The sequence below is a fragment of the Glycine max genome, chromosome 3, assembly GCF_000004515.6.
Source record: "Glycine max cultivar Williams 82 chromosome 3, Glycine_max_v4.0, whole genome shotgun sequence".
Classification (NCBI taxonomy): domain Eukaryota; kingdom Viridiplantae; phylum Streptophyta; class Magnoliopsida; order Fabales; family Fabaceae; genus Glycine; species Glycine max.
In genome coordinates, this window is record NC_016090.4 from 35,594,219 (window position 1) to 35,620,693 (window position 26,475).

Sequence of the window (26,475 nt, forward strand, 5' to 3'; positions counted from 1 at the left end):
AGGTTTAAGAACTTCTTGAATAAATTATAACTAACGAGGTTTCATGTGTAAAATTAGAGCTTCTTTTACAGAGGCAGCCACTGTGAATGTTGTAGGATACGGTCAACAACAACAAAAACCTTATCTCACTAGGTGAGATCGACAGTATAATTTGCACAACACCATTGAACTTAAACTTGCACAGTCAATGTAAAAAGAGAAAGAAAAGAAAAACGAAACATTTGTGAATGGAGTTGTTCAATGCGGATTGTTCTTCAAAAGTTTATGAGAGAAATAACAGAACCAAATTTACAGAGTTCAGATCATTAGGATTGATTATCTGGAACTCATGCAAATATAAACTTAAGCATAATACAAAAGCTGAGTACTACGAGTTCAACCAGCAAAATACAAGAGAGCACAAGAAACTATCACCAAACACATCGATATGTGACATGCATCTGGGTGACTTCACCACTATAGGTAACTTTAACTACTTGCCCCCTCTCAAGTCCATAATATCTTGCAATTGCATCTGTCTGTAGCATGCGGGGAAGCTGAAAACAACAAAACTTAATATAAGAATACTTCTCTTGGAATATGAACATTAATGCTGAAATTTAAGACTCATGCAATACAAGTTATAATATAATATGTTCTGAAGTCCATAATATGACACAATCGAATTTGTCTGTAGTGCATGGAGAAGCTTAGAACAACAAAACTTAATTTGCGTTGGAATATGAAAAATAACCCTGAAATTTAAGATTCATAGAATACAAATTACACTATAATATGTAACATAATAGAAGAATGAATACAAAATCTCAGTATTTCATATGGCTACTGTAAGATCTTGTTCAGTCATCAACCGTAAATAATTTAAAGCAATACTTGGATGATCTAAATTCTAAAGCACATTTAATCATAACCAACATGTTTCCACGCATAAAACTTATACCTTTTCACTTGTTAGCATTTCAGATTAACAAATCATATTAAATCATGCATGGTGTGCTTATGCTGACAAGTCAACTACCATTATTAAGTTTACATTATACTAGCATGCTATATAAGTAACCACAGTAATGTAACACATATCTATTCTACACAAAATTTGAGTCAATGAATTAAATGTGAAATCAATTGTTCCTGCTGATTCCCAACAGAAATTGGTTTCTTTTGGTAATTTAAAAAATGCAAGTTATTTTATCTACGCAAGACTCTAAATCTCAAGTGCACAATCTTAATCAGTTCAAAAGACTTAATCTGTGCCAGATATAGGCTTTTTTCCCAATTTATATCAACTGACCTGCTTTTCTTCGATATTGTACTTCTTCAGGAGATTTATCTTCTGCTTATCAGTCAGCACCTGATGCTTTGGCTTCAATACATGCTTTGTAATATTAACAAGCAAGTCTGTGATCTAAACAGAAGGGAAAAAAAGGTTTCCATGAGTTGTTGGGCATGAAATTGATTATTTTTGTCAGCACAGATAAGAAAACCAGTCAATAAGTTTCATATTAGAGGAAAAACAAAATTACAGACACATGATTCACGATGTAAGTATTACATAAAAAAAATAACAGGCTTAAGGGTGAAGGGAGGGGGAGAGATCATGGGTTCGAATCCCCCCACTGACATTTCGAACAAAACTAACAAACTAACATTTGCCAATAAAACAAAAAAACAAAAAAAAAACATAACGAAGTTGTAGCAACTATAATTAATTAGTGGATCACCACTGAAGCAAATCTGGATACAAAATGAAGCCATTTATGATGAGATTCCGTAGTTACTCAAGATATATAAGCATCACAAAACTCGATGTTGTCTTTAACAAAAATTGAACGTCAAAGGTTTCTTTGTTGACAAACTCCCAGTTTATACATGACACAATATTAGATATATTTGAAGAATGATCAAATAGGGATTTCAGAACATATATATCCATATTTATGATATCTGTTTTAAATTATCATAACAGTTCAAATAAAAGAGTTTTCTATGACATGAAGAAATTTTCAAATGGGGAAGATTGTATCACTACTTATGCTATATAATGATTGGATCTCTCCCAATAATGAACTAATTAATGGAATCCTTAGGAAGTTTCCAGGCTTCTAATCTGATTTTAAACATTTGCCGACTTCAAAGAGTATAAGGAATCATTTTCACTTTTTTCTTCTTTCCCTTCCATGAGGAACAATTTCCAACTACAGCTGTTATTCTTTACCACTTAAATAGTACTAGCTATTACTTGAAGTTGCATCTTCATGCAACTATAGACACATACTCTAAGACGAACTCCTATCCAAGAAGCTTGGATACGGTGTGAGACACAGACATGTTACTGCATTAACATAGAAATGCAGAGAATTTGAAAATGACAAGGTATGACAAAAATATGGAAGCATATGAATTTAGTATAAAATTAGCATTTAAAAGAGAGAATCAATGATTAGAAAGTTAGCATCAGCAAGTAAATTACTATCATTTTATCTAATTATTATACTACACAGTAGTTCCATTTGTGTTTGTAAAAATACTAAAAAATAAATAAAAGAAAAACAAAATGAAAAATGTTGAGAGTATTCAGATTTCAGAGCAGTGTTTTAAAACCCGGCTTAGACCGACCGGGACCGGATCTATGTCCAGGTCGAGTCACTTATTGGATCAGATATGCTACCGACTAGGTTATGACATCATCAAATCAGACTAAACCGGTGTAACCCATACTGAGAAGAACAGTTCTTGCACATGATCCAAGGTGGTTTATGCTGATGCAGCCCTAGGTGGAAAGGTGTGTTCTTGCATGTGCAACCCAAGGTGAACTACTGACTCTCAAGGGAGGTTGTTGCATGCAAGCCTAGATTTTCCAAGAATACAGAAAAACTAATGCCTGCATGATTCGAAGCCTGAACAAGAGAGGTCCCTATGCTGAAACTTGCCACTAAACCACCCCAATTCTTTAGTCCTTATATGCAAAAATTAATATCTATACACATTTAAATATTTATGTTATTTATACTGGTTCATAATATTTATACCAATGACCAATTAACCTGGTACCTTGACCAAGTCAATGATCGGTCCGGTTCTAACAACATAGTTTCAGAGTGTCTGTGGGTTAGATTGATAGCCAAGCATAAGCGAGTTATGATCATATTACTAGACAGGCTTAAAAATGACTAAATCAAGAGAGCAAGCCATGGTTTTCGGTTGAGGAAAAAGCTCTTAATTTGAAGAAATCAAGAAGCAGTGAGAAACCAATGGAAATCAAAAGAAAATGAATTAAAACTGAGAGAGAATCAAAGAAACCTTCTATCGTGAAATCATTAACTGAATGAACTTACTGAAATGTGGAGATTCCGTTACACTTATAGTTGGGACATAGAAATCGACCTCAGATTCTGTTCCACTTATATTATATAGCGGATAGAGAATTCACCAAAAAAAATTTATAGTGGATAGAGTCGCAGGCATATAGCGGCAGTCTCATAATGGTTAAAATATATGATATATATATCAATATGTATAAAAAAAAATTAAGTTGTATGCATATAAAAATAGAATACATAAAAATTAGCATAATATTAACCCCAAAGTTCAATTGGCTGGAGACTTGCCAGAGATGACAAGAGGATGCATGCTGCAACCACGACACTCATAGTGGCTGCAATAGCAGACAGAGTCAAAATCGCGGATCCGAGAAATTCTGCTACGCAATAGCGCTATAGCGATTATTTAACAACACTACAGCTAAGCAAGCATAACTGAACTGAATATTACAATTACTCAAATACCATGAAATATTTGACAGATACATGTTCAACCTGGTTACCCCAACTATTTCAAATTGTGCAGTGCAGAGGTCAATAATAAAAAATTAGTGTCAACTGATCCTGTTAGAAATCCGACATGCAATTTCATTGTGATCCAACAAAAAAAAGAAGCAAATCAGACAAAACCAATCTTTAGAGCAGCTATCAGAAGCATGTGTGAGACAGAATTACAAACCTGGAAAATTTCAACCTTGAAGGAGAAAAGATTGACCGCTTTCAAGGCCTGGCTAGTAATATGATTCTCCACTATCAATATGAGGCCAGTCAAAGTATCTCTATTAATTATCTGCCCCGCAATGTTCCGAATGGCAGTAACTTTCACAACACCTGGCCCACAGAATATGACTAAAATCTGCAATCGTCAACAATCAAGGACAAGGACTCCATATTATATAACATTTACACAAAAACAAGCACAAAGCATGCAAAAAATTTCAGTAGCAGTGCCCATGTGTTGGGTGCCATTGACAAAATTGATTTCGGTTAAAATTGATTCTAAAGTAATGTGATTTATGTTTAAAAACAAGTTAATAGTAAAATTCAGTGTATTTTTTTTTTTTTATCCAAAGCAAAAGCTAACAAAGTTGCCTCAACTCAAAATTAATCATGGACCAAGAATCAATTTTTCAACACGAAACCAAACATGTGAAATCTACCTAAAATCACATTAGCTGATATTTCAAAGTGATTTTGGGTAATTCGGCGGGAAGCCAAACACACACTTAATCCCAATGCGATCCAAGTATCTGTTTAGTTTTTTTCCCTAAGATTCTAGGGGAAAGACATTGAAACAACGAGAGAAAGAAGAAGAAAAAGAGATACCCTTTTGGAGGAGTTGGTGGCATGAGTGAGGGAGAGACGAAGACGATCAGGGTCAGGGAATTGGCCGTGCATGTCGCGGAAATCGGAGAGAGAAAGGTCGATTTCGTGAGAGGGAATGGAGTAGCCTCTGTCTTTGAGCATTTCGAGAGTGGTTCTGCGAGACAAGTAGTATCTGTGACTCTCCACGCTGCCATTATCGACGAACTTGCTCAAACACCCTTTTGCTTGTTCTGCTTCTTCTTCTTCCCCTCCCACTCTCACCCACTCCAACAACCCAATCTCTGTTGCTGCCATCTCTCTGTCTCACTCTCTCTGTGAGTGCTGCTCTTTCGCTTCGGTTCTGTTCCAAATTATGTTGTCTTTTTAATGGATTGCTGGTTAATAAGCATTAAATTAAAATGATACGTATAAAGAAAAACATTTACTATTTGAGATTTCAAAATTTCACTTTTTCTATTTTTCAAAAAATTGTTTGAATGTATGTTTGATTTTACTTGAAAAATTAATTTTAGATAATTTTTTACATATTTAATTTTATTTTTGGATAAAAGTTCAAATTTTGATTATCATTTAGAATTGATTTTATGTTAAAGTAATTTTGAGTAGATTTTATGTTTGGTCTAAAATTTTATATTTAATTTTATTTTTAACTTAATTTTATATTAAAGACATTCAAACATAAATCTTTAAATTAAATTTTAAATTAAATTTTAATGAAAGTCAATTTCATTTAAAAACAACTCATCCAACATATGTACTAAGTGTTATGTTATTAGGAAATATACGATTGATTTAATGATGAACGAAAAAAGAAAAAAACTGTGAATTTAAATTTTATCATTAACAAAATTTAATGAATTAATAATTAATATTTATTAATAAAAAATATTTTCATCATCAATAAGCCACATGCCCACATTATGGTTAATGTTTGATCACGAAGGGTCGACATTAGATGCAACAAAAATGAGCTTTTACATAAGAAAAAGTGTTAAAAGGGAAAAAAGTATTGAAAAATAATTATAAGCTACAATTTTTAGATTCGTGAAAATAACTTATTTTTCAAAAAAAAAAATCACCTTATGTCCCACACATCTAACTTATTTTATAAATAACTTATTTTTCTTAGCAACAATTGAAAATGAAGGGAAAAAACTTCCCAAACTTTCCCTAAATGTCTAGATTTAAGATGATAGTGCAAATTATGGATTAGACATTATTGGAGGACAACATTTCATTTTAGCCTTATATTTAAAAAAATAACTTACATTATTTAGACAAAAAAATGTAACAAGTCATCAATAAAAATATAATGTGTATAACAATTATTATAATATTGTGTTTATGTTGAAGAATGACATAAAGCTGCTTATGAAAATAGTATTAATGTTTTTTATGTGTAAACAAAAATTAATACATGGTGAGCTCTATTAAGATTTTGGAAGGAAAAAAAATTTGTAAAGCTTTTTTTAATCAAGAGGAAGATTTGTTGCATCATAGTAAGAAAAAGGGTAAGGTGGGGGTTGAGAATGTAACCATGGAGAATGTTTATGTAGTCGGACACGAGGAGGGTGGTCTGTGTGCTTATAAAGATAAACTTTTGAAACCTCTAACAGGGAGTATATTATGGATAGGTGATGTAGAAATGAATGTGGAGGAGAACTTGCTTGAAGGCATACCTAAAGATGTTGTGTTGAACCTATGTAAGTTATGTGATGGTCAAATGATTCCTTTATCTGAAGAGGAACTTGTGAGTTGGATTTCACCATGGAGAATTATGTTGGTAGTTAATGTTTTGGGAAAAAGGTTAATTTTCAGACTATTGAGGTGAAGCATTAGAGGAGGGATGAAGAATGAGAAGATTCAAATCATTGATATGCATGATGATACTTGCAAGTGATTTTTACCAATAAGGAGGGTTATAAATTTGCCTTGTTCAAGGCCCTTGGATAGTAGCGGATTACTATCTCATTGTTCAACGTTAGAAGTCTTTCTTTCTGATGCATGCTATAGAGTTAAAGAAGGTCACAGTTTAGACGTGTATTCAACATCTTCCAGTTGACCTCTATAATGAGATTTTCCTTAAAAGGATTGGTATAACGCTTGGGAGTTTTCTGAAAGTGGATTGATTAATGTCTATCCATTGATGAGGAAAATTTGCTCATTTTTGTGTGAACTTTGATCTTGATAAGCCTTCGGTTACCCATATTATACCTAAATGATATTCTCTTTATTTGGAGCACAAAGTTTTACATGTTATTTATTTTAGATGTGGATGTTATGGCCATAAAAAAATATCAATGCATGGAGTTTTTAGGAGGCTCAAAAAATTCTCAGATGAAAAAGACAATGGTTTCTAACACATCAAAGGTAAAGAATGATAAGTCATTGCAGTAGAAGATTAGGGCTGACATCAGCCCTATTATTCATTTACCCACGCTCGTTGAGAATGCTACTCGATCCATTAATGATGCTAATAACAATTGCGGTCATGAATGATTGTCTGACATAATAGATGGAATAAAAAATGCAAAAGTGGCATCCATGGAAGAATTTCAGAAATTGAATGGAAGAAAAAAGTTAGACAAGATGCTACCATTAAAGGAGGAGTAGGGACGAGATTCTTGATTTTACAAAAGAAGGACAATGTGGAACCAATTTTTGGAAATGTTTATAATGGTTTGTTAAAAGGGAATAAATGTATTCTAAATAAGGAAGTTTGATGCTTAATGAGAGTGGATCAATCATGATTGAGTCAAAAAGGGCAACTGTTATGGAAAATAAAGGAAATGTTTATGTTTGTCATTTGGAGGGTCTAAATAAAAATGTGATTGCTCATGATTCTAGTCCCAAATAGATTGTGAGTAATGAATGCATGGTAAAAATCCTCAAGGAAATGAAAAAAAGGAGATATTTGTGTGGTAAGGAAGAAAGGTTTTAAAAAGATTTTCAACTCCTTCAGTAAATGTAAGACACAAGCAAGTTAAGCCTTGGTGGACAAGAAGGAACTTTTAAGTGTGAAGGGGTGAATGCCTTTGATGATTTAGTTTTTAGAAAGTATGAAGTATCTTTAAGTGAATGGAATATGTGTTGATCCAAGTATTAAGTCTTTACCATTAGTTCATGTTCATGTTGATCTAGATGTGGTAGCTTTGTGTAAAGGAAAACAAGAATTAATGTTTTTAAAGGCTATTTCTTAATCTAATGAGGAAATAACTTTGGAGATTTTGAAATGTTCAGCAGGATTAAAGGTGATATCATAAGAGTTGTTGGGTAGTGAGTTGGCTATAAAAGTTACCAGTTCATTATGAATATAGTCAGTTGAAATTGTCGTGGTACAAAAACTCATACTAATGGTGTGAGAGCTAAAGGGATTATTAAAAAAGACTAGGCTTCAAGGTTGCTTTGTTTAATAAGCCAATGATTATTCTAGGGGTATATAGTGTTGTGGAATCTAGTTAATTGGAAGGTTGATGTGATTAGTAACTCGACTCAACTTGTACCTAGACATTAGGTTCTTTGGGATAATCATTATGAAGGCTTTCAAGAGTGTCTTGCAAGAGGTTCTCATTTGGGATTGATGAACTTTGATCACATGCCTTTACTATTTAAACTTGAGAAGCCTAAGATTAGAAATCAACATGCTTTTACCATTTCTTGTGTTATATTGGCACAAACACGACGTGTTTTAGACACTAGTTCAAAGTTTTACTGATTGTTTGTATTTGGTTAAAAACACAATGTTTCACTAACATGACTATTTTTAGCTTTGGGGAAAACTGCTTCATAAACCATGTTCATTGGATTTGCTTCCTAAACAAGTCCTGCATTTTTTTGTCAAAGCCTAGACATACCCACTGCCTGAACTTCTACAAATTATCACAACATATGGACCCACCATTGTAACAAAGAGAGCAAAATAGAGGCATAATTAATTATTCAACTCTACCAAAAATCAGTTGCCCAAATAACAAATTAGTTAAAGACAAATTAGTTGTCCAACAAAATAGAGGAACGATTTGGAGCATGGCTGCTTACCTGGTTGACGAAGGTCGCACACGACGCCGGCACGACATAGGTACAACAACTAGTGAGTGGATGAACGGACCGAGGACACAAAGCGAGCGAGGAAGGCAAAATTGACAGCGACTCTGGGTGAGGTTGAGCAAGGTGCACACTAGATAACTAGCTAGGGATAATATTTAGAAATTTTGGGTACAAAATCGACAACGGTCCTTTAGATAAAACTGTCGTAGTCTATGTTCCACCTAATTACACAAATGCCACCATCCTACATTTTAAGACGGTTTAACAAAATTGTCTTAGAATGTAAGTCGTGAAAAGAAAAATAATTTTTCCTTATTATAAAAATGTCACTGTGTCACATTCTAAGACGGTTTCGCATAATCGTCTTAAAATATGCGTCGAAAAAAGACATTTTTAGTAGTGAAGAGACCTTTGTGGTTTGACGTGCATTGGCCTATTCACAAAGATTTTCCTTCATTTATCCACACTTACTAGAAAAATGGTTTTAATTTTTCTTCTTCATTTGGTAACATTTCTAATATTATTGATGACTTGATAATTTTGAATAAAGAGGTGTATAAGTGTATCCATCAAAAGAAACATAGGCTTTTGCATAAGCTTCATCATTTGGATCCCAAGATGGTATGTTTCTTGATTCAAGATTGGAAGGTGAATATAAATAAACTTAGAAAGAGTATAAAAAGGTTTTAGTTTGAAGAAAACTTATTTTGGTTCCAAAAATCTATAAAATGGATTTTTTTATCCATGGTGTTACAACTATTAGGAGAAAAGGAACAAATATGAAATGCTTAAATATGATGATGGAAATCGAGACATTCTAGAAAAGATGGTCACTAGTTATTATTAAAACTTATTTCAAGATCATGGGTTACTTTCATTTTGAGTTGACTAATGTCTTTATAGTTTTGGAAGATGATAGGAAAAAAAAAGATCTTGAAATAAAAGTTTTTTTTTTATAAAAAAAATCTATCAAATTGTTTAAAATATGGGTAGTTATAAAATCTTGAGCTTAAATGGGTTTCAATGGAAAGTAGTGGGTGCAGACTTTTGCAAGCTTGGTCAAAGTATATTTGAGAAGCCGGTGGAGTGGAGAAGATTAATAAGACTTCGATCACTTCAATGTAATACATCAATTTTAACGTTGTGTATAGTTAAATCGTAAAACAAAAGAAGTAACTTAAATTATAGTATATTTATATTTTAAAATAAGTAATTGCACGTTACACAAAACATTATCTGTTAAATAAAAAAGTTTTATGTAATACAAAATTGCTAAAATAGACTTGAACTTTTTGAGAGAATATTAACCTTAAATCAAGTTAGGATGACTCAAAACACAACTTGAATTGTCTTAAAAAATACACCAGGTCTATTTTCAAAATCCAAATTAACTTTGGGTCTGACTATGTTAGTAGGTTGAGTTGGGTTATGCTCATTCCTATAGGGATCCCACTTAAAAATCAGAATCTCCAATTACCATAATTACTAAACAAATATAATTTTTTTATTGCATGTGTTAGTATAATAATTTATACAGGTACCACTAACCATAGTATATGACTCTCAAAATTTTGATTCTTACTTATTTTCAATATTATTTACATATTTTTGCCTTTTTTCAATAAACAAATGCTACTTACAACAATGATGTCAACAACTAAATAAATATTTATACTATCAACACTTTTTTCTGCAAATACTTGCAACAAGTAAAATATTTCTCCTATAAAAAAGTTAATTCCATATAAAATTGACATATTTGTTAATTTTTTTACGGAATTTCTTTTAATAATTTATCTTCTACAATAAATTATTGCATCATAAAACTACGAGTTTCACGTATGTGAGATACTCTTAATGTTCATTAGGAAAGAATAATTAATTAACACAACTGATGTTAATCAATGAAAACGTCTCAATTTCTATATTTTTATTTATTTATTTTTGGTAATTATCGTATCTAGGGTCATTGATTCTTTGGTGGAACCTTAAAATGTCTGCACAAGCTTCGATTGTTTAGATAAACTATGAGATTAGTTTATTTGTTTATAATATAGTCACATGACATATTCTTTTCTGCTAATTTTATTTTAAAATTATTTGTTTTAAAGCACTTATATGCATGTTATTGTAGAGATAATTGTACAAAAATTTAAGAGCTTTTGTGAGAAAGAAAAATATACATGATAATTTTTTTTTGTAGTTTCAAAGAATATAGAAAAATATAGGTAAATAGTAAATTCTAATGCACTCTATGACCATAAATATTAAATACTAGTACTATAATTTAAGCAATTCCAACAATATAGCACCGGCGATAATTTGTTGTCTATCAATTTTGTCTTTTGTAGTACCTTAATTTGATAAAATTTAAGCAAATTAAATAAAACTTAGCTAATTTTGTTTAATGGATCATTTTCAAAATAAGTTTGATTTAATTTATATTATATTTTCAATGATCCATTTGATTATTGCGATATTAACTACATAAATTTCAAAATTGAAAAAGAGTATTTCCATATAAAATAAATTCTCATAAAATAACAGCTTTTGTTAATTAATATGAAAAATAAAATTCATTTTTAAATAAGATTAAAAATTAAAAGGCTAAAATGTAATTTTTGTTCTCTTATTTTTCTAAATCTGTGATTTTAGTCCCCTATTTTTTTAATTAAGAAATTTTATCTTCACATTTAAAAAATCCACGATTTTAGTTTTCTTATTTTTAATTGATAAATTTTTTCCCACTTTTAAAAGATTACGTGATTTTAGTCCCCTTGATCAATTTTAAACTTATTGGTTGTATACTTTTTAATTATTTTTTAATAAATTAAACTTGTTAACAATTGAATAATTTTAAAAAAACATTTATCATGTGAATAATAAATAAACATATGTCAATCAACGTTACTAGATAAATGTTTGAAATTAACCAAAAGGATTAAAATTGTGAATTTTTTAAAAGCAAGGAATGAAATGTCTCAATTTAAAAAAATGAGGGACTAAAATTACAAATTTTTTAAAATGAGAGTTGAAATGTCTTAATTAAAAAATAGAAAACTAAAAGTACAAATTTAAAAAAATAGGAGGACGAAAATTTATTTTTTCTAAAATTAAATAAAATTAACTAATCTTCTTCAATATCATAAATTATTTTTTTTAGAAATTATAAGATTAACTTGATTAACCCTATGTTTGACAGAGAGGAAAGAAATTGAAGAAGAAAAGAAAATTTTAAAATTTAAATTAGAGGGAAAATGAAAGGAAAGAAAATTTAATTTTTTATTTCTTGAAGTTAAATTTTCTTTTGAGTTTTCTTTCATCTTTTCTTCAACCAGACAAATGAAAAGATATTGTTTTCTTCAACCAGACAAGATATTTTTATATGCAAGGACATATCTAGGAATGTATTAAAGGGACCGATTTTTTTTCCACAATAATTTAAATATTAATTTTTAATAAATAATGAGTTTTATAAAATATTTGTTATTAAATAGGATCCACTGTTATGATAAAATTAAGCAACTATAAACTTAAATATCATATTTTTCTTATTCATTTTTCACAATAAATATTTTTTCATTTTTATTTTTTATTTTTCTCATACATATACAAAAGAGTCTTTAGGGAGAGAGGATAAGACTCCTACTTGCCCCCCTAAATCCATCCCTCAATATATGTGTTTTATTTTCTATTAATTTCTTTTCCCTTTCACTCATTCCAAACTTATCCTAATATATTTGGTAGAAAAAAAAACTCAGAAGAAATATTTTTTTAGTTTGATTGGAGAGAAAATAAAACAAAAAGAAAGAGAAAAATTTACTCATAGAAACAAAAATTTAAAATTTTCTTTTTTTATATTTCATTTTCAATTTAATTTTTTTCCAACGATACGAACCATAAAAGAAAAGAGAAAAAAATTGTGAGTTTAGATTATTTTCATTAAAAAAACTAACAAATTAATAAATAACATTAATCTTTAAAAAAATTACTACTAGATTTTTTTGCTTGCACACAATTAACAACCCATTTAACATTTTCTTTTTGTTATTAACTTTAACATAGGAGTATTTCAGAAATCACAATATGTGTCCATAATAAACCGTGAGAACTCGAACCTACAAATTTTTTTCTTGAGATGAATTACCGTACAGAAAGGCAAAAAATTCTCGAAGTTGGGAATTGTTTAACATTGAGAAGGGAGAGACTGATTGAGTTACCGGCTGTGACGACTTGTTATTTGGAAGTACTTCTGCGGGTGAGTTTAATTATAAAAGAATGACGCGTGAGCATAGCAAAATCACCATCAAGTAACTAGTTACCGACAACATGCGACAGTAAATCGTTGGCGTTCACATCTTGTGTCTCGTAAAAAGACGCTTTGCTTTAAATTGCACTGCACTTTTTTGGGACCACCACTCCATAATTTATGGGCCGGGCCCATAGGCCCAAGCCCAGCAAGTAGTACTCATGCTTGTTTATATTATGAAATGGAGCTCTTTTAAAATCGACCCAAGAAAACGCTCTTCTAAAACAAATTTACGATAAAAAATTTAACCATGTTGTTTGTATATGTGTTATAAATTTATTTAATTTATTCTCTTAAATTTTTTAATCAACGGACATTTATTTTTTGTTCTTCAAAGCGAGAAGACAAAACTGAAAAAGATAAAAGATTGTCTTTTCCGTAATTCTGTAATATTTTTTTTTGTTATGCTGCCTCTTGATTAAGGTACATATTATCAGTCATCAGTGATTGTAAATGAATGTGGGACAATCTATGATAGAGAATTCGAACATTCAATTGTTGGAAGTTACTTTCGTCGTTTCTGTTCATTCTATCACAATTTTTGTTTTTATAACGATTGTCTTACACACAATTTTTTTAAAAAAAATGAGTAATTTAAACCATGAAAAGCATAAACTACTCGGGATGAAGAAGCTCTTGCTGTTATTTGCTACTAGTATATTGCTCTTCGTTATGTACTGACATCTATCATTTGATTTAATTTAATATATTGCCACGATTGATAGTTTGTTTTTTAAGAAAAGGGTAACTAACACGAAAATTTCTAGCAATAGACTAAACGTAAAAGAGTGACAAGCCAATAACCAACCAAAGGCATCCAAGAATTATAAAAAGAAGAAAATAGATGGAGAGGAACAAGAGAACAAGGTGCTGAGTCCTGTACCTAGTTTTACTCTTAGGTTAGAAAGGTGATTTGAAGAATATACTTCAAAAGATGAATCAAAGAGATACTTCACTTTTTAATTAACGGTTAAAAAATATACTAATAAATCAATGATTATAACTTTATATTTTATCCTCTATAATGTCTTCTTGAATTTTTAAGAAAAAAATTATTCAAAATAGTTATATGAATTGAAAGGAAAAAAAAAACAACTTTTTTTTATTCAGGATAACACTGAAATTACAAAGAACAATTCACATAAACAAGAAAAAGAGACTTTGGCCTCTTTTTTTCTCCTTGGGAAAAACTTGGGCTATACTTTCTAATTCTCTCTAGGGTGCGTAAAACTCGGCTGGCCAGAAGTTGAGGCAATGATTTTTGTGGAACTAAAAACTTTTTAATAAATATTATAAATGTTGGTCAAAACAATCTCAATTTTTTTTAAAAATATTAAAATGAAACTAATACACTTTCTCCCGTAAAAAAAAAAAAACTAATACACTTTCTAACAGGACCATCAATTCGACCTCTCACAAATCCTGAAAAAGATCAAAACTATTTTTTTTGCAATGGTTTTTATACAAAAGAAAGAACAACTCTGATTTTCTTCTCTACTTGGTGTAACAACTCTCTGCCCTGTCTTAATTTATAGTAGATGCTGAGGGTTTTTATTGGGTACATATTATCTAACACCTCACACACCATGAAGTAGGCATTTTTTGATGTAGTCATGCAGATGTACTTCTTGTACTGATCTGCTTTCTATATATATTAAATTACACCTTTGTCTTTAAAAAAATAAATGAAATTTTGTATGTGTGAATTATGCTTTATTAGATTTAATTTCCTCGATGTTAGATTACACTGATTAATATCAATAAAATGTGATATGATTGATAGATAATTTTATTTCTTAAATATACAATTATAAATTTAATTCCTAACTCATATATATGATAAAATATTTGTTGAAACCTCTTTAATAAATCTCAATACTTCAAATAATTAGTCATTAACTTTCAACTAAGAAATATTCTATTTCAACAAAAAAAAATACATCAATCAATAAATAGAGCTTAATTTTTAAAATCACTTATATGCCAATTAAATTCTTATAAATTCCAAGGTACATCCTTCATAATTAGAAACATAAGGAATCTTTTTCTTCTCAAGACTTTTTACTAAAAGATGGTGTTTTTCTTTTATAATGTGGCATACTTACGCTAGTACTTTTTTCTTTTCTCATACGAGAAAACTTGCTTTTAAATCAATCATATATGAAGGTGACCTTCTTGTACCTTTTCTTAATAACATTTATTTAACTTTTTTTTTTCTCTTGACTCATATTGTAAGAGCCTATCAAGCTTTTTCTACTAATTTAACTCATTGATTTTTCACCAACATTTCTGATCAATCTTAAACATGTCAATAATATCAGCCTCACTGACAAACATTAATTAATTGATTCTATGTAACATCATTAGGATTAGGATGGTCTTATAAAGGACCCCTGTACGTGCCATGTGAAAAGGTGAATGTCATACTATTGAAGTCAACATGTTTAACTATTGCTTCAAACAAGATATTCATATATTGTATTTATAGACAAATAATATGGTTTAACTCATTGATTTCTTACGAACATTTATCAATCTTACATATGTCAACAATATCAGCCTAACATTAATTGATTCTATGTAACATAATATGGTCGTATAAAGAACCCCTGTAGGTGCCGTGTGAAAAGGTGAATGTCATACTATTCAAGTTAAAATGTTTAGCTATTGCTTCAAGCAAAATATTCATATATTATAGGCAAATAGTGATATGGTTTAACCTAGCCTATGATGCAGTAAATTATTTTCTTAAATTCATCAAACACAGGAAACCAGAGACCCAATCACACAAAATGCCGTGAACGTGAAGACTGCACCAATTGCAGCAACATGGTTCAGTCTTATGATATTGACCCCATGATAAAAAAAACCAATTTTAGCTCAAACTGACAAAGCACAAACACGGAAACACAATGCCAAAACCAGTAACCCCAGCTTCTGTGTGTGTCTGCTAAAAACCATGGTGTGCACAAGTGCGGTTGTTCATTCAAGGCCTTGTAGTTTGTTCTATTGGTTTCACTGTTTTCAACAGTGACCCTTTACTAGCCTCCTTGATAATTGCATATTATGCCATTAAAAAACACGCAACATAGCTTCACAGAAAATTAAGCATGTACGCATAACCTTGTCAGTTTTTATTTTCTGCCGTTCACAAGGGTAATTGAACGCTAATAAAGCAAAAGTCTGACACAAACAAATAACAACTGAAAGTAGTACTAACTAAAAACAAAGGACGAAACTGAAATGTGCATTCTTGGTAGTTGTCAAAAATTTATAATGACAAATTCTACCCCAATAAACAAACACAAGACCAACATGATCAATGTTGCGTAACACTGTTGACAGATAACCAATCATCTCTTAAGTTTGTGGTCAGGAATCCGATCCATAGGCTTTAAGAGATATCATACAATCTCTTGAATGAATCTTAATACTTAGAGAAATTAGTCCTCGTGAATCGGGGTATACCTGATTTAGATGACTAATTTCCATGAATCATGAGCCGCAACCTGGACATCTTATCAAGCCATTCTCATTGCATTCAGGGCACCTTCTCAACCCTCCATCTTCATGCTCAAACACCTTCCTGCTACCACTGCAATTGGGGCATGGCACAAACCTGGCATCACCACAGTTGTCACACACAAACCCTGGATCCTGAGTGGGAAAACCCTCCAAAAGCCTTGCCAATTCCCCAGACTCATTCAGATGCTTCATTTCCTCAGCATTCCCCACATACCTCCCTCTGATAAAGACCTGAGGCAATGTCACTGCTGCTTTTCCACCAAGCAAATCCTTCAACTCCTTCCTATAGGACGAATCCATTGAGATGTCCCTCTCATCAACCGCAACTCTGAAGCCCCTCAGAATCATCCTAACCGAACAACAATCCTCATAGGTCTTTCGGATCCCTCTCAAACTAGTGCAATAAAGCACTATTCTGTCCTCAGTGCCAGACAAACGGCACAAACTATTATTAATATTATTATTCTTACCAAATGAAAAAGAAGAAGAAGAACAAGAAGAAGAAGAATGAAAGATCAAAGGGCTAGACCCCATTGACCTAACATCTCTAGATAGAATGTTTCTATCTAGATTCCTTGATGATAATGCTCTTCTGTAACTCCAAGCCACACTTGGATCCAACTTAGCAAGCAAAGCTTCCTCAGATAAGTGCTGCCAAAGTGGCTTCTTCGTTGTTGGTGCAGGAGATGTAGAAGAAGAAGAGTTTAAGTCCTTTTCCATTGCTGTTTGTGAAGTTTTCATTGATTCAAAGGAATCTAGAAGTTTCTTCCTTGCAGAACCATCAAATGCTGTGTACCTGCATGAACTTGGTTTGTCCAAAATGGAAGCGTAAGGAAGCTTCTTGGCATTTGCAATTTCTTGTTCTTGTTCTTGTTCTTCATCTAAGCCATCCATGAGTTCCCAAGTGTTGATGACTGAGTCCGGGGAGAGTGAGTGTTCTGGGTCAGTTTGGTTTGAGGTTTTGGTTATGTGGGGTTGGTTTTTTTGGGTAAAGTTTGAGTCTTTTTGGTCAATGGGGAGAAGGGAGCCATAGGTGGTGGAGGTGAGAGAGACAAGGTGGTGTGAGTCACCCTTTTTGATGGGAGGATGATGAACGAGAGGCATTGGGAGAGAAAGAGTTCTTCTTCTAACTGGTGCCGCTGCTGGTGAAGAAGCAGAGTTGATGGATTTGTGTGAAGCAGAAGAGGAAGAGAAGGAAGAAGAAGAAGAAGCAAGAGAAGCAGAAGGAGATGGATCCTCTTGGTTATTGTTGTTGGCCACTATGGTGATGGTTCTTGAGGCTGAGCAACCCATGATGATGATGATTTCACAATGAACAACAATAAGTAGTGTGCTTGCCTTGCCTACTACCTTTGCTTAATGATAAAAAAAAAATGAACACTTTTTTCTTTTTTTTTTTTCCTTCCTTTCTCTCTCCAAACTTTTTGGCTTTGTGAAGAAAGTCTTCTTCTTTGGAAGACCTTTGTGAAATAATGATTGTCCTTTGAGGTATTATTATGATGTGTGAGAGAGAGGGTCTTGGAGGCTTAGATGCAAAGGATGATTGTGGTGAGAGGTGGTGGAACGGTGCTTTCAATTGGGTTGGAGGGGGGAGGGTTGATGAGCATCAATATTCAATGCTATATGAAATTGGGAGCATGAGCATCCAATAGTGGTTAGGTTAGGACCATTTTTTAAAAATTACTGAGAATTGAATATTGATAAGGTCATAAGGGACCATTTTGTTTTTTTTAGGAGAATAAAGTGGTAAGAAAATATAAAGGGACACTAGGCATTGGAAGATTCCTGTGCAATTTTGTAGGGTATACACATTTTTCGTATCAAGGTTACTCAAGTTAAAGCCTCTTTTAAGTATTGTAATGTAACCTATTTTTAACATGTAAAAAGTAAAAACACAAGCGTATTTGACTTTCAAGAACCAAAGAAGAGACAACATGGTTAAATTGGATCTGCCAACCTCCCTGGTTTTTCAGATGTTAAATTAAATCTAGCAAGTTGCTAGTAGCAACATTTTTTTTTGTTTAGTTCGAAATTTAATAATGCACATCGTTATTTGCGACCTACCGTGCATTTAAATTCCTTTGAATTGTTGCCAGAGAAAAGAGAAACCGACAATCAATGGAACTTGAATCTTTGGATTTTACTGGATGTATTTTGCCTCGTTATTAATTAGAAAAGAAAGCTGGTGCAGTGGTGCTTGTTAAGGTTGTATGTATCTTACAAGGAAAGAGAGTGAAAATGATAAATACTCCAATGATGTGATGTAATGTAAAATAAAATTTGAGTGTGAAATAAAATCACATTATAATACGTGTAATTACAATTACAAATCTCCTCTTACACTTTTTTTTTTTTGGTATACTTTGCTTATTTGAACAGATGAATATTGGTGAAATTAACCTAAAGTCCCATTATCCTTCAGTTCCCATGTGAAGTGTACATTTTTCTTTATTTAATGCCATAAACGAGTCAATTTCAACTTTCAAGTGAAGAGAATTATAAAATATTCATCGGTCGGTAAGTTCACAAGCTGTATATCATATTCATAAGCATTGATTTTCATTTTGGTGGAGAGCTTGACTTGGTTGGACTTATCCAACCTCTCTCAAAACAAAGAGATCTAGAAAAGCATATCAATATAGTATAAAGTCGATAGTGCAAGCAGTTAGAAACTTCACCTTTAAAGCCAATGCATGTTCACCAGGTCAATTCAAGCAACCAACAAAAGGTTGGTTCATCATCTGAAACCTTATGATCAAGGTGTTCTAAACCTGTCTTTTACTATTAATTTTTTTCCTCATTGAAGTTAGTTTTGATATTTGAATTTTACAAAATTAGATATAATATATTTTGAGAACAAGTTTGTTTAATGTTTCAGATTGTCCTAATCTGACTTGATATTTTATATTTTTATATTTTAATAATTATATATTAATAGGAAGAATTCTTAACATGAAAATAAAATTTCACATAATATCTCAGTGTGTTTATATTAGTATTATTTATTTTAAAATAAATGTATGAAATGCACTTTAGTTTTAATTTTATATATTTTAATTATATAATTTAACTATTTATAATATTAATTTTGATAAATTGGGTCGTGTTTTGATATAAATAAATGATCTTATTAAATTGGAATAGGGACTAAAATAGATCCCTTTGGTGGAGAGGGGGTGAGTGTCTTAATATCTTTTGATATCCCTTTATGGTGATAAAGGGTATGCCTCACCTGAAAGAGAAAGAAGGGAAGTGAAACAATGACGTCGATTTTCTGCAGCTAGAAGGGGAGAAAATAATTGAATGATGCAATTAGGAAATGTATATCACCTCATATTGCAGCAACACAGTAAAATTAAAATATAAAAATGTACAAAATAAAAGTGGGAAGCGAATGATGAGATATGAGATAGTATTTTGGGTCATCTTACTTAATTCAAAGTTATAAATATAACTTCAAGAGATATCAGATAGTATTCATTAATGAGGTTGGCATTATTCAAAGAAAAATCGAAAAAAGAAAGATAGATTAGTACCTGTTTATTTTCATTTTCCTCGAAAACGATTTACTTCGTTGAGTCCTGCCTCCTGGCAACAATTAATGTGTTTTTCATGATAATAAATATAAATGAGATAAATATAGCAAATCCAGATAAGATTATAACGTGAGCCACAGGTCATAACTAACTGTCATAGTCCTTATTGATACACATCCAATCCAATTAATAGTGAATGATATAATTCTCATGTCGATTTAAGTCAAATCATTATTGTAATCATCAACAGATAACACCTACCAACATCTGGGGATATCACATGTCATATTATGGGAGTCATGTCAAGTTAAGCTGGTTGGTTGTTAATAAACGATTTTTTTAATCTTATGACACTATTAGCTTTGCATATAAAGATGATTAGAATATAAGTAAATTAAATTGCATGATAAAATATAAATGACTAAAAAGCATGTTGGCAAAATTAGATTCTTCCTAAGTAAGGATTAAAGTGTTGAGTTACAACCTTGAAAAATCAAAAAGTTAGAATTGTGATACAAACATGCATCAATGATTATAACTACATACTACAATCTCTAAAGTGACACTACATCCTTTATAGCAACCAAATGCTTTTAGGCTTAATGACAAAATTGAAATGTGGCGTGGTAAGAAACGATGAAAGCAAACTGAAAAAAAAAAATTGGATGAAATTGCCATCATTTCAACCCTCAAAATAGATTGAAACAGACATATCATAATTGAGAAGGACCACAAAAGGTAGCCAACCCGGGGCAGGTGACACCGAGACCACAGGCCACAACACAACTCCGTTGTTCATATGCGGGTCTGAGTTGCTATAGTAGCTGTCTCATATCTACTTTGTTGCTTTACTCATAACCCTTTTCAAATTTCAAAAGAAAAGGGGAAATGAAATGTTACAACCTTTATTATATGTTCTAAAAAACTGTTACCTGTGTGTTATTTACGGAAATAGATTCTCTGCATTCACACATTCCTAAATTTGAACCTTTGAATGAATATTGATATTTTGAATTAAATTTGTCGAGATAAATTATGAGTGGTCCAATCTATATATTTAAAGGTTCCGATCAACTGAATGGGTGAATGGGGAAATTTGCCAACTGCATGAAATACATATCCGTTATTTACCAGGCTTTGTTATCTCTAGTAAGAAGGTGAAATTGGAATTGCAATAGTGGCTTTCAGACTACTCATTGAGCTTTAAAAACAACAAAAGGGAGGTCATTGAAACTATCTTGAAGTGTGCTTATTAGTTTTTTTATCAGCTAATGTTTGTTGTTATTAGTTTTTTGTTAGTGTGCTTATAATATATGAATAATATGCTTGGATATTTTAAGAATAGTCTTTGATGCATTATCTGCACATAGTATTTAACTATTTTATCTCATAAATAAGAAATACTACATTCCTGAAATTGAAGATTGATCTTGTAGTAAACTAAAAAACTTTTGTAAGCTAAAATAAAGTTAGGGGATTGGGGGTTGCTCTGCAAACATAAATTGATGGTACGTCACATGAGCTATTTTGGGCAATTAGCAAATCCTCAGCAACATTCTTATTGCATAACATAACTAAAGCATTCTGGTAGAGCTATGCCATGATACTACTGATGCACCTGATCAGACATGGCAGAGTTCTTTCATGGAATTCCAACCAATCTGATAGAGCTACTAACTTTGACAGACCATTGATGTTTTTAATGAGCCAATCATGTAGAAATACTTAATTTTGACAGCCCTTATGTTCTGCTTGCGCATATTATCAAGAGCACTGTAGTTTCACACATTCAGCAAATAATTAAAATTTGGTACAGTTGTTCTTTGCAGTTTTTTAACTGAAAAGGGGCCTTAATTGCTACCATGCTGTCAGAATAAAAGGCAAGATTTTTACAATACATAATGGCTTAGCTTAAGAACAAATATGTGCAATGAAATTTCAAATGCTCCAATCTTCAAAATCTCAATCGTTTAAACCCAACTAACTATTTTAACCAATAGTAGAAAGTTTTACTAGCACTCCTCTTTTAATAAATCTATTTTAACCATTTGCAATTTCAGAAGAAGTTTTTGAACATCACACTGAAATTTTACATTTTCTGACTCAAGATTTAAAGTGATTTGGGTGGGATGTGCCAGGCCACTACTTTAGTGTAAGGCATGGGCAACACATGAGAATCCAAGTAGCAAGCTACTGTCAAGGGCCCTCTCCCTAAAAAAATAAATTTAATAACCAAATAGTTCACATATCAAATATTAAATTGATAAAAAAAAATAGATGCTGTACTTGATCTTTTTTTGTTGGCTTTTGCACATGTGGTTGATGCTTGTCCAGTGTGAGACTTGTCAAAGATGTTAGAAATACACAACATAAATTGTAGAGCTGATTAACAGCTTATTGAGGAGTTTAGGACTACACATGTTGGAACTGGAAAGCTTGTCTTCAGCTTACAAAGACAATAGACCACAAAACTCTTCTATCCTTATCTTCAAAATTGAAATCACTTGGACATGTTAAAGAAAAAAAAGTATAAAAAACATTCATTAACCAATGACAATGGTGTGTGAGAATACTAACCAACTTCACAATTAGTTTTATGTATTAAGCAATGACTTTATTGCAGTTTGTTTTATGATACACCAAAAGTGCTCCATCTTAGTTTCCCTGTGTACACAATGTCAAAAAATGACTCTTGCATCTTCCCCTTTCCCCTCTTAACTCACTTCATTGACTTATTAGGAGATTTAGGAGCGATTAAAGCAACATAATTTCAGCCATTGTAGGGCCAAATAAATAAAATTCTTGGAAGTGATTGGTTACTCACTCACTCTCTAACTTGTTAGCTGAAAATTTTACTATCTTGTTGGGTATGCCAAAACTAGTAGCTACATGTAGACCAACCTAATAACTTACACGACCAGCATTAAGCAGAATGGTATAAACAAATTAAGAAAGTATAAAGATGAGTGAATTCAAAAGAACCAATTCACCAGCAATACTCTATCTACCTGTACATCAAATTGAGGAGTTATGAAACTGGTAATCTGGTATCATGGCTACCTTTTTTCTAATTACAATTTAAATATTTTTTTGGCATTCATTTGTTATTCAGGACAGAACCTGTGAGGCTGTAACTAACACTTGTGGCAGAGGTTTACCATTTACATTTCAAATTTCATCTTTAATCTAGGAAATTTTGAAAAGTTAAGAACCCCATATGCCAGGAACATGTTGGACAAATTCCTGTAAGAATATGGCAGACCATGATAACTACCTTGTCAAAAGATGCAACGGTTAGCAACATATAATTAGAGTTCCACATTAGGAAACATTGAAAAAGACAGGTGTTTTATGACTAAACTCAGAATTAAGAAATATCAGTTTGTTTGAATAGTGTCACTGTCTGTTCTATAGGTTGGTACTTACACAGAATGAGTTTAATTTGTAAAATTGGAACCCATCAAAATTAGTTTCAGGCCAAAAACAATAAGATAATTCTAATTGATGCAAACTATCTAATATAACGTATTTAAGACAAAAAGATGGGAAGAGATTGTGGACAGTTTGTATAATTAGTAAGAAAAAATCCTTATATTATTTATATAAAACCAAAAAGGAAAATTTTGTACTTGTGGTTAGCTGAATTCGAAACTATTGTGGATGTACCACTTGATAATTCTGTTTGGATTGAAGGAAAGAAATGGAATAAAATGAAATATATTAAATGGAAGGGATTAAAATGGAATGGAATGGAATAAAACCTCCATTTGATTCTTTGGATATGTTATGATGGAATGAAACAAAATTCCCATCCCATTTTATTTCTCCTAAATTGAGGGGAAAGATAAAAATGAAGGTAAACAATGAAATAAGTTCCACTAGTTTTCATTATATTTCATCTTCATCTTACTTATTCAAACAATGGAACATAATATCATTATCCATTTTCTTTCATTTCATCCTCTTTCACCAATCTAAGCATGGCCTAAGTAATGAAATGACATGCTGTTGAGGGACTTCACACTCCCTGCCAAGTGCCAACAATAATAATAATAAAAAAAACAAAGATGAACCTCTTCATACTTTTTTTTTTTTGAAGTGAAAGCTCTTCATACATTTTATTGACAAGCACATGGTAAAGGTAAAGTGGGTTCTCACCAAAGAAACAAAACGAGTAATGAGAAAGATTTATTCTTCGTAATATTCAAGAAGCTAGAATAAAGGGTGGCGATGGCCATTGGCTAGGTTTGGACCTCATGTGGGCTTATATGCCTGAAAAGTTGAACCTCTTTTTCCTCCCCTCACACTCCCCATTTTTTAAAGTATCTTCACCACATTGATCAGTTTAAATATCAGGATGTTGAAAATATCCATTTACGAATTTATGCTGATTTTTAATATATTTTGGTTACTTCTCTAATTAAATTCAGACAGTTTTAATCAATCAATTTTACAGTTGCATCATGGAATTTCTCATTAGATGATGCAACTGTAAAATTGATTGATTAAAACTGTCTGAATTTAAAAATAGGAGAGAAAATGAAAAATAAGGTGGCATTTTATCATTATTTGTAAAATAGATGGAAAAAAAATGTTTTGTCAAACTGGCTCTTACCAGACAAGATGAATAATTTCATTACTTTGCATCTTTCCATCTATAACATTAGGGAAAGATTGGAAATCCCATGCTATACTCTAAAAGCAAAATTAGAAAATCTATGATATTTTCAGTCTAATGAGAATGTAAGACATTAGACTGTCTACAAAATCACAATTAGACTCGTACCTCTGTGTCCTTGAGTTCTAAGGAGACAGGAACCTACGTCTGCTGGATGAACCATGACCGTGTGATCAGAGCGTGATTAACCGCCTGATGAGCTTGTCTTTGGAGGAATCTCATCTTGGGCTGTAGAGGATCTTTCTTAGACACACTTCCATGTGCCAAGGATGATCACACGGTTGTCTGACAGATTTAAACTTTTAAACCATTCTATACCTTTTTGCACATTCATTATTAAAACTGATTCTACACTGAATTGGTTTTAAATTGGATCAAAATTGTTTAGTAAAAAAGCTAATCAATTTTGTCAAATAATATACTAGTTTGGGCATCACAAAAAAAAATCTAGTTTGGATTGAAAACCTTGTACAAAGTGGTTTATTGTGGTATGGTCTAATTTATTTTTTAAATATCATGTAGGAGTACAACCCTATTTGAGTTGAGTAAGATTTTGGTTCATAACAGTTTTAGTCTACATTGTTCAATTGTCTAGCTAGCATGCTTTGTTTGGACTTTCGATCCACATGCCTTTACTTTATAAATGGAAGTTAATTTATTGAAAATCATTCCTTAATTTGTCGTATTTGTTGGTTGAGTTATCCTCTGCATGCCAATCAGATGCAATTTGGCAAGATAAGCTGGCAGTTAACAACTGATTTTGACCTTGTGACACTACGCAGTGTTTCATATAAAGAAAAGAAGAAAAAAAACAAAAAGCTAAAAGGGAAAATTAAATTGTTGCCCATAGATATTATGTCAAATTTGATTCTTCCGGGGTAAGGATAAGGTAGAGTTACAAACTAGAAAAATCAGACGTTAAAACTGTGAAAAAAACATACATCAATAATTACAATTTCATAGTTCAGGCTAATGACAAAATTACAATGTGGCCTGGTAAGAAATGATCGAAACAAACTGAAGAATTTGAAGGATATTGCCATCATATTTCAACTCTTAAAATAGATTGAAACAGACATTTCATAATTGAGAAGGACCACCGAGACCACAGGCCACAACTTCATTGTCCCTGAGGTTCTCAGCTGCTAAAGTAGCTGTCTCATCTACATTGTTGCTTAATCATAACTCTTTTCAAACTTAAAAAGAAAAGGCCAAATGTTACAGCCATTGTTTTAGAGAATGTTTCCTGTGAGAAGGTGAAATTCGAATGGCATAGTAGCTTTCAGATCACCAGTTAAGCTTTACGAACAAAATGAGGACAGAGAATAATTTGCTTGGATATTTTTAGAATAGTTTTTTATGTATATCATTATCTGAACATCATAATTCATCTCGTCTCATAAATAAGAATATTACCTTCCTGAAATTGAAGATTGATCTTTTAGTAAATTAACAAACTTTTGTAAGCTAAAATAAAGTTAGGGAGGGGGTTGTTCTGCTAACATAAATTGCTGGTACATCACAGCTATCTTGGGCAATTAGCAAATTCTCAGTAACATTCCAATTGCATAACACATAATTAGGCATTCAGGTTGTGCCATGATATTGATGCACCTGGACAGACATGGCAGAGTTCTTTCATAGAATTCCAACTAATCTGCTAGGGTTATTAACTTTTGACAGACCTTTAATGTTTAATGAGCCAATCTGGTAGAGCTATTAATTTTGATAGCC

The 26,475-nt window shown here is 31.8% G+C and overlaps 2 protein-coding genes and 2 non-coding genes across 4 annotated transcripts; 1 reads left to right on the forward strand and 3 right to left on the reverse strand.

The window, feature by feature from the left end:
- Positions 1-166: 166 nt before the first annotated feature.
- LOC100306033 (DNA-directed RNA polymerase II subunit family protein) lies at positions 167-5,026 on the reverse strand. Its single transcript, NM_001249598.2, has 4 exons — positions 4,647-5,026; positions 4,000-4,176; positions 1,292-1,405; positions 167-536 (listed from the first exon to the last, which is right to left on the reverse strand). The coding sequence occupies exons 1-4, from the start codon at positions 4,938-4,940 to the stop codon at positions 411-413; spliced, it is 711 nt and encodes a 236-aa protein (NP_001236527.2). The 5' UTR covers positions 4,941-5,026; the 3' UTR covers positions 167-410.
- Positions 5,027-16,115: 11,089 nt separating this feature from the next.
- Positions 16,116-17,933, reverse strand: LOC100802893 (glutaredoxin family protein). Its single transcript, NM_001317507.2, has one exon. The coding sequence runs from the start codon at positions 17,818-17,820 to the stop codon at positions 16,498-16,500; it is 1,323 nt and encodes a 440-aa protein (NP_001304436.1). The 5' UTR covers positions 17,821-17,933; the 3' UTR covers positions 16,116-16,497.
- A 4,254-nt stretch (positions 17,934-22,187) lies between these two features.
- On the reverse strand, positions 22,188-22,383 carry LOC113001305 (U2 spliceosomal RNA). The gene has a single exon (XR_003266624.1). It is a non-coding gene; the product is annotated as a U2 spliceosomal RNA (small nuclear RNA).
- Positions 22,384-24,833: 2,450 nt separating this feature from the next.
- Positions 24,834-25,036, forward strand: LOC113001324 (small nucleolar RNA U3). Its single transcript, XR_003266643.1, has one exon. It is a non-coding gene; the product is annotated as a small nucleolar RNA U3 (small nucleolar RNA).
- Positions 25,037-26,475: the final 1,439 nt, after the last annotated feature.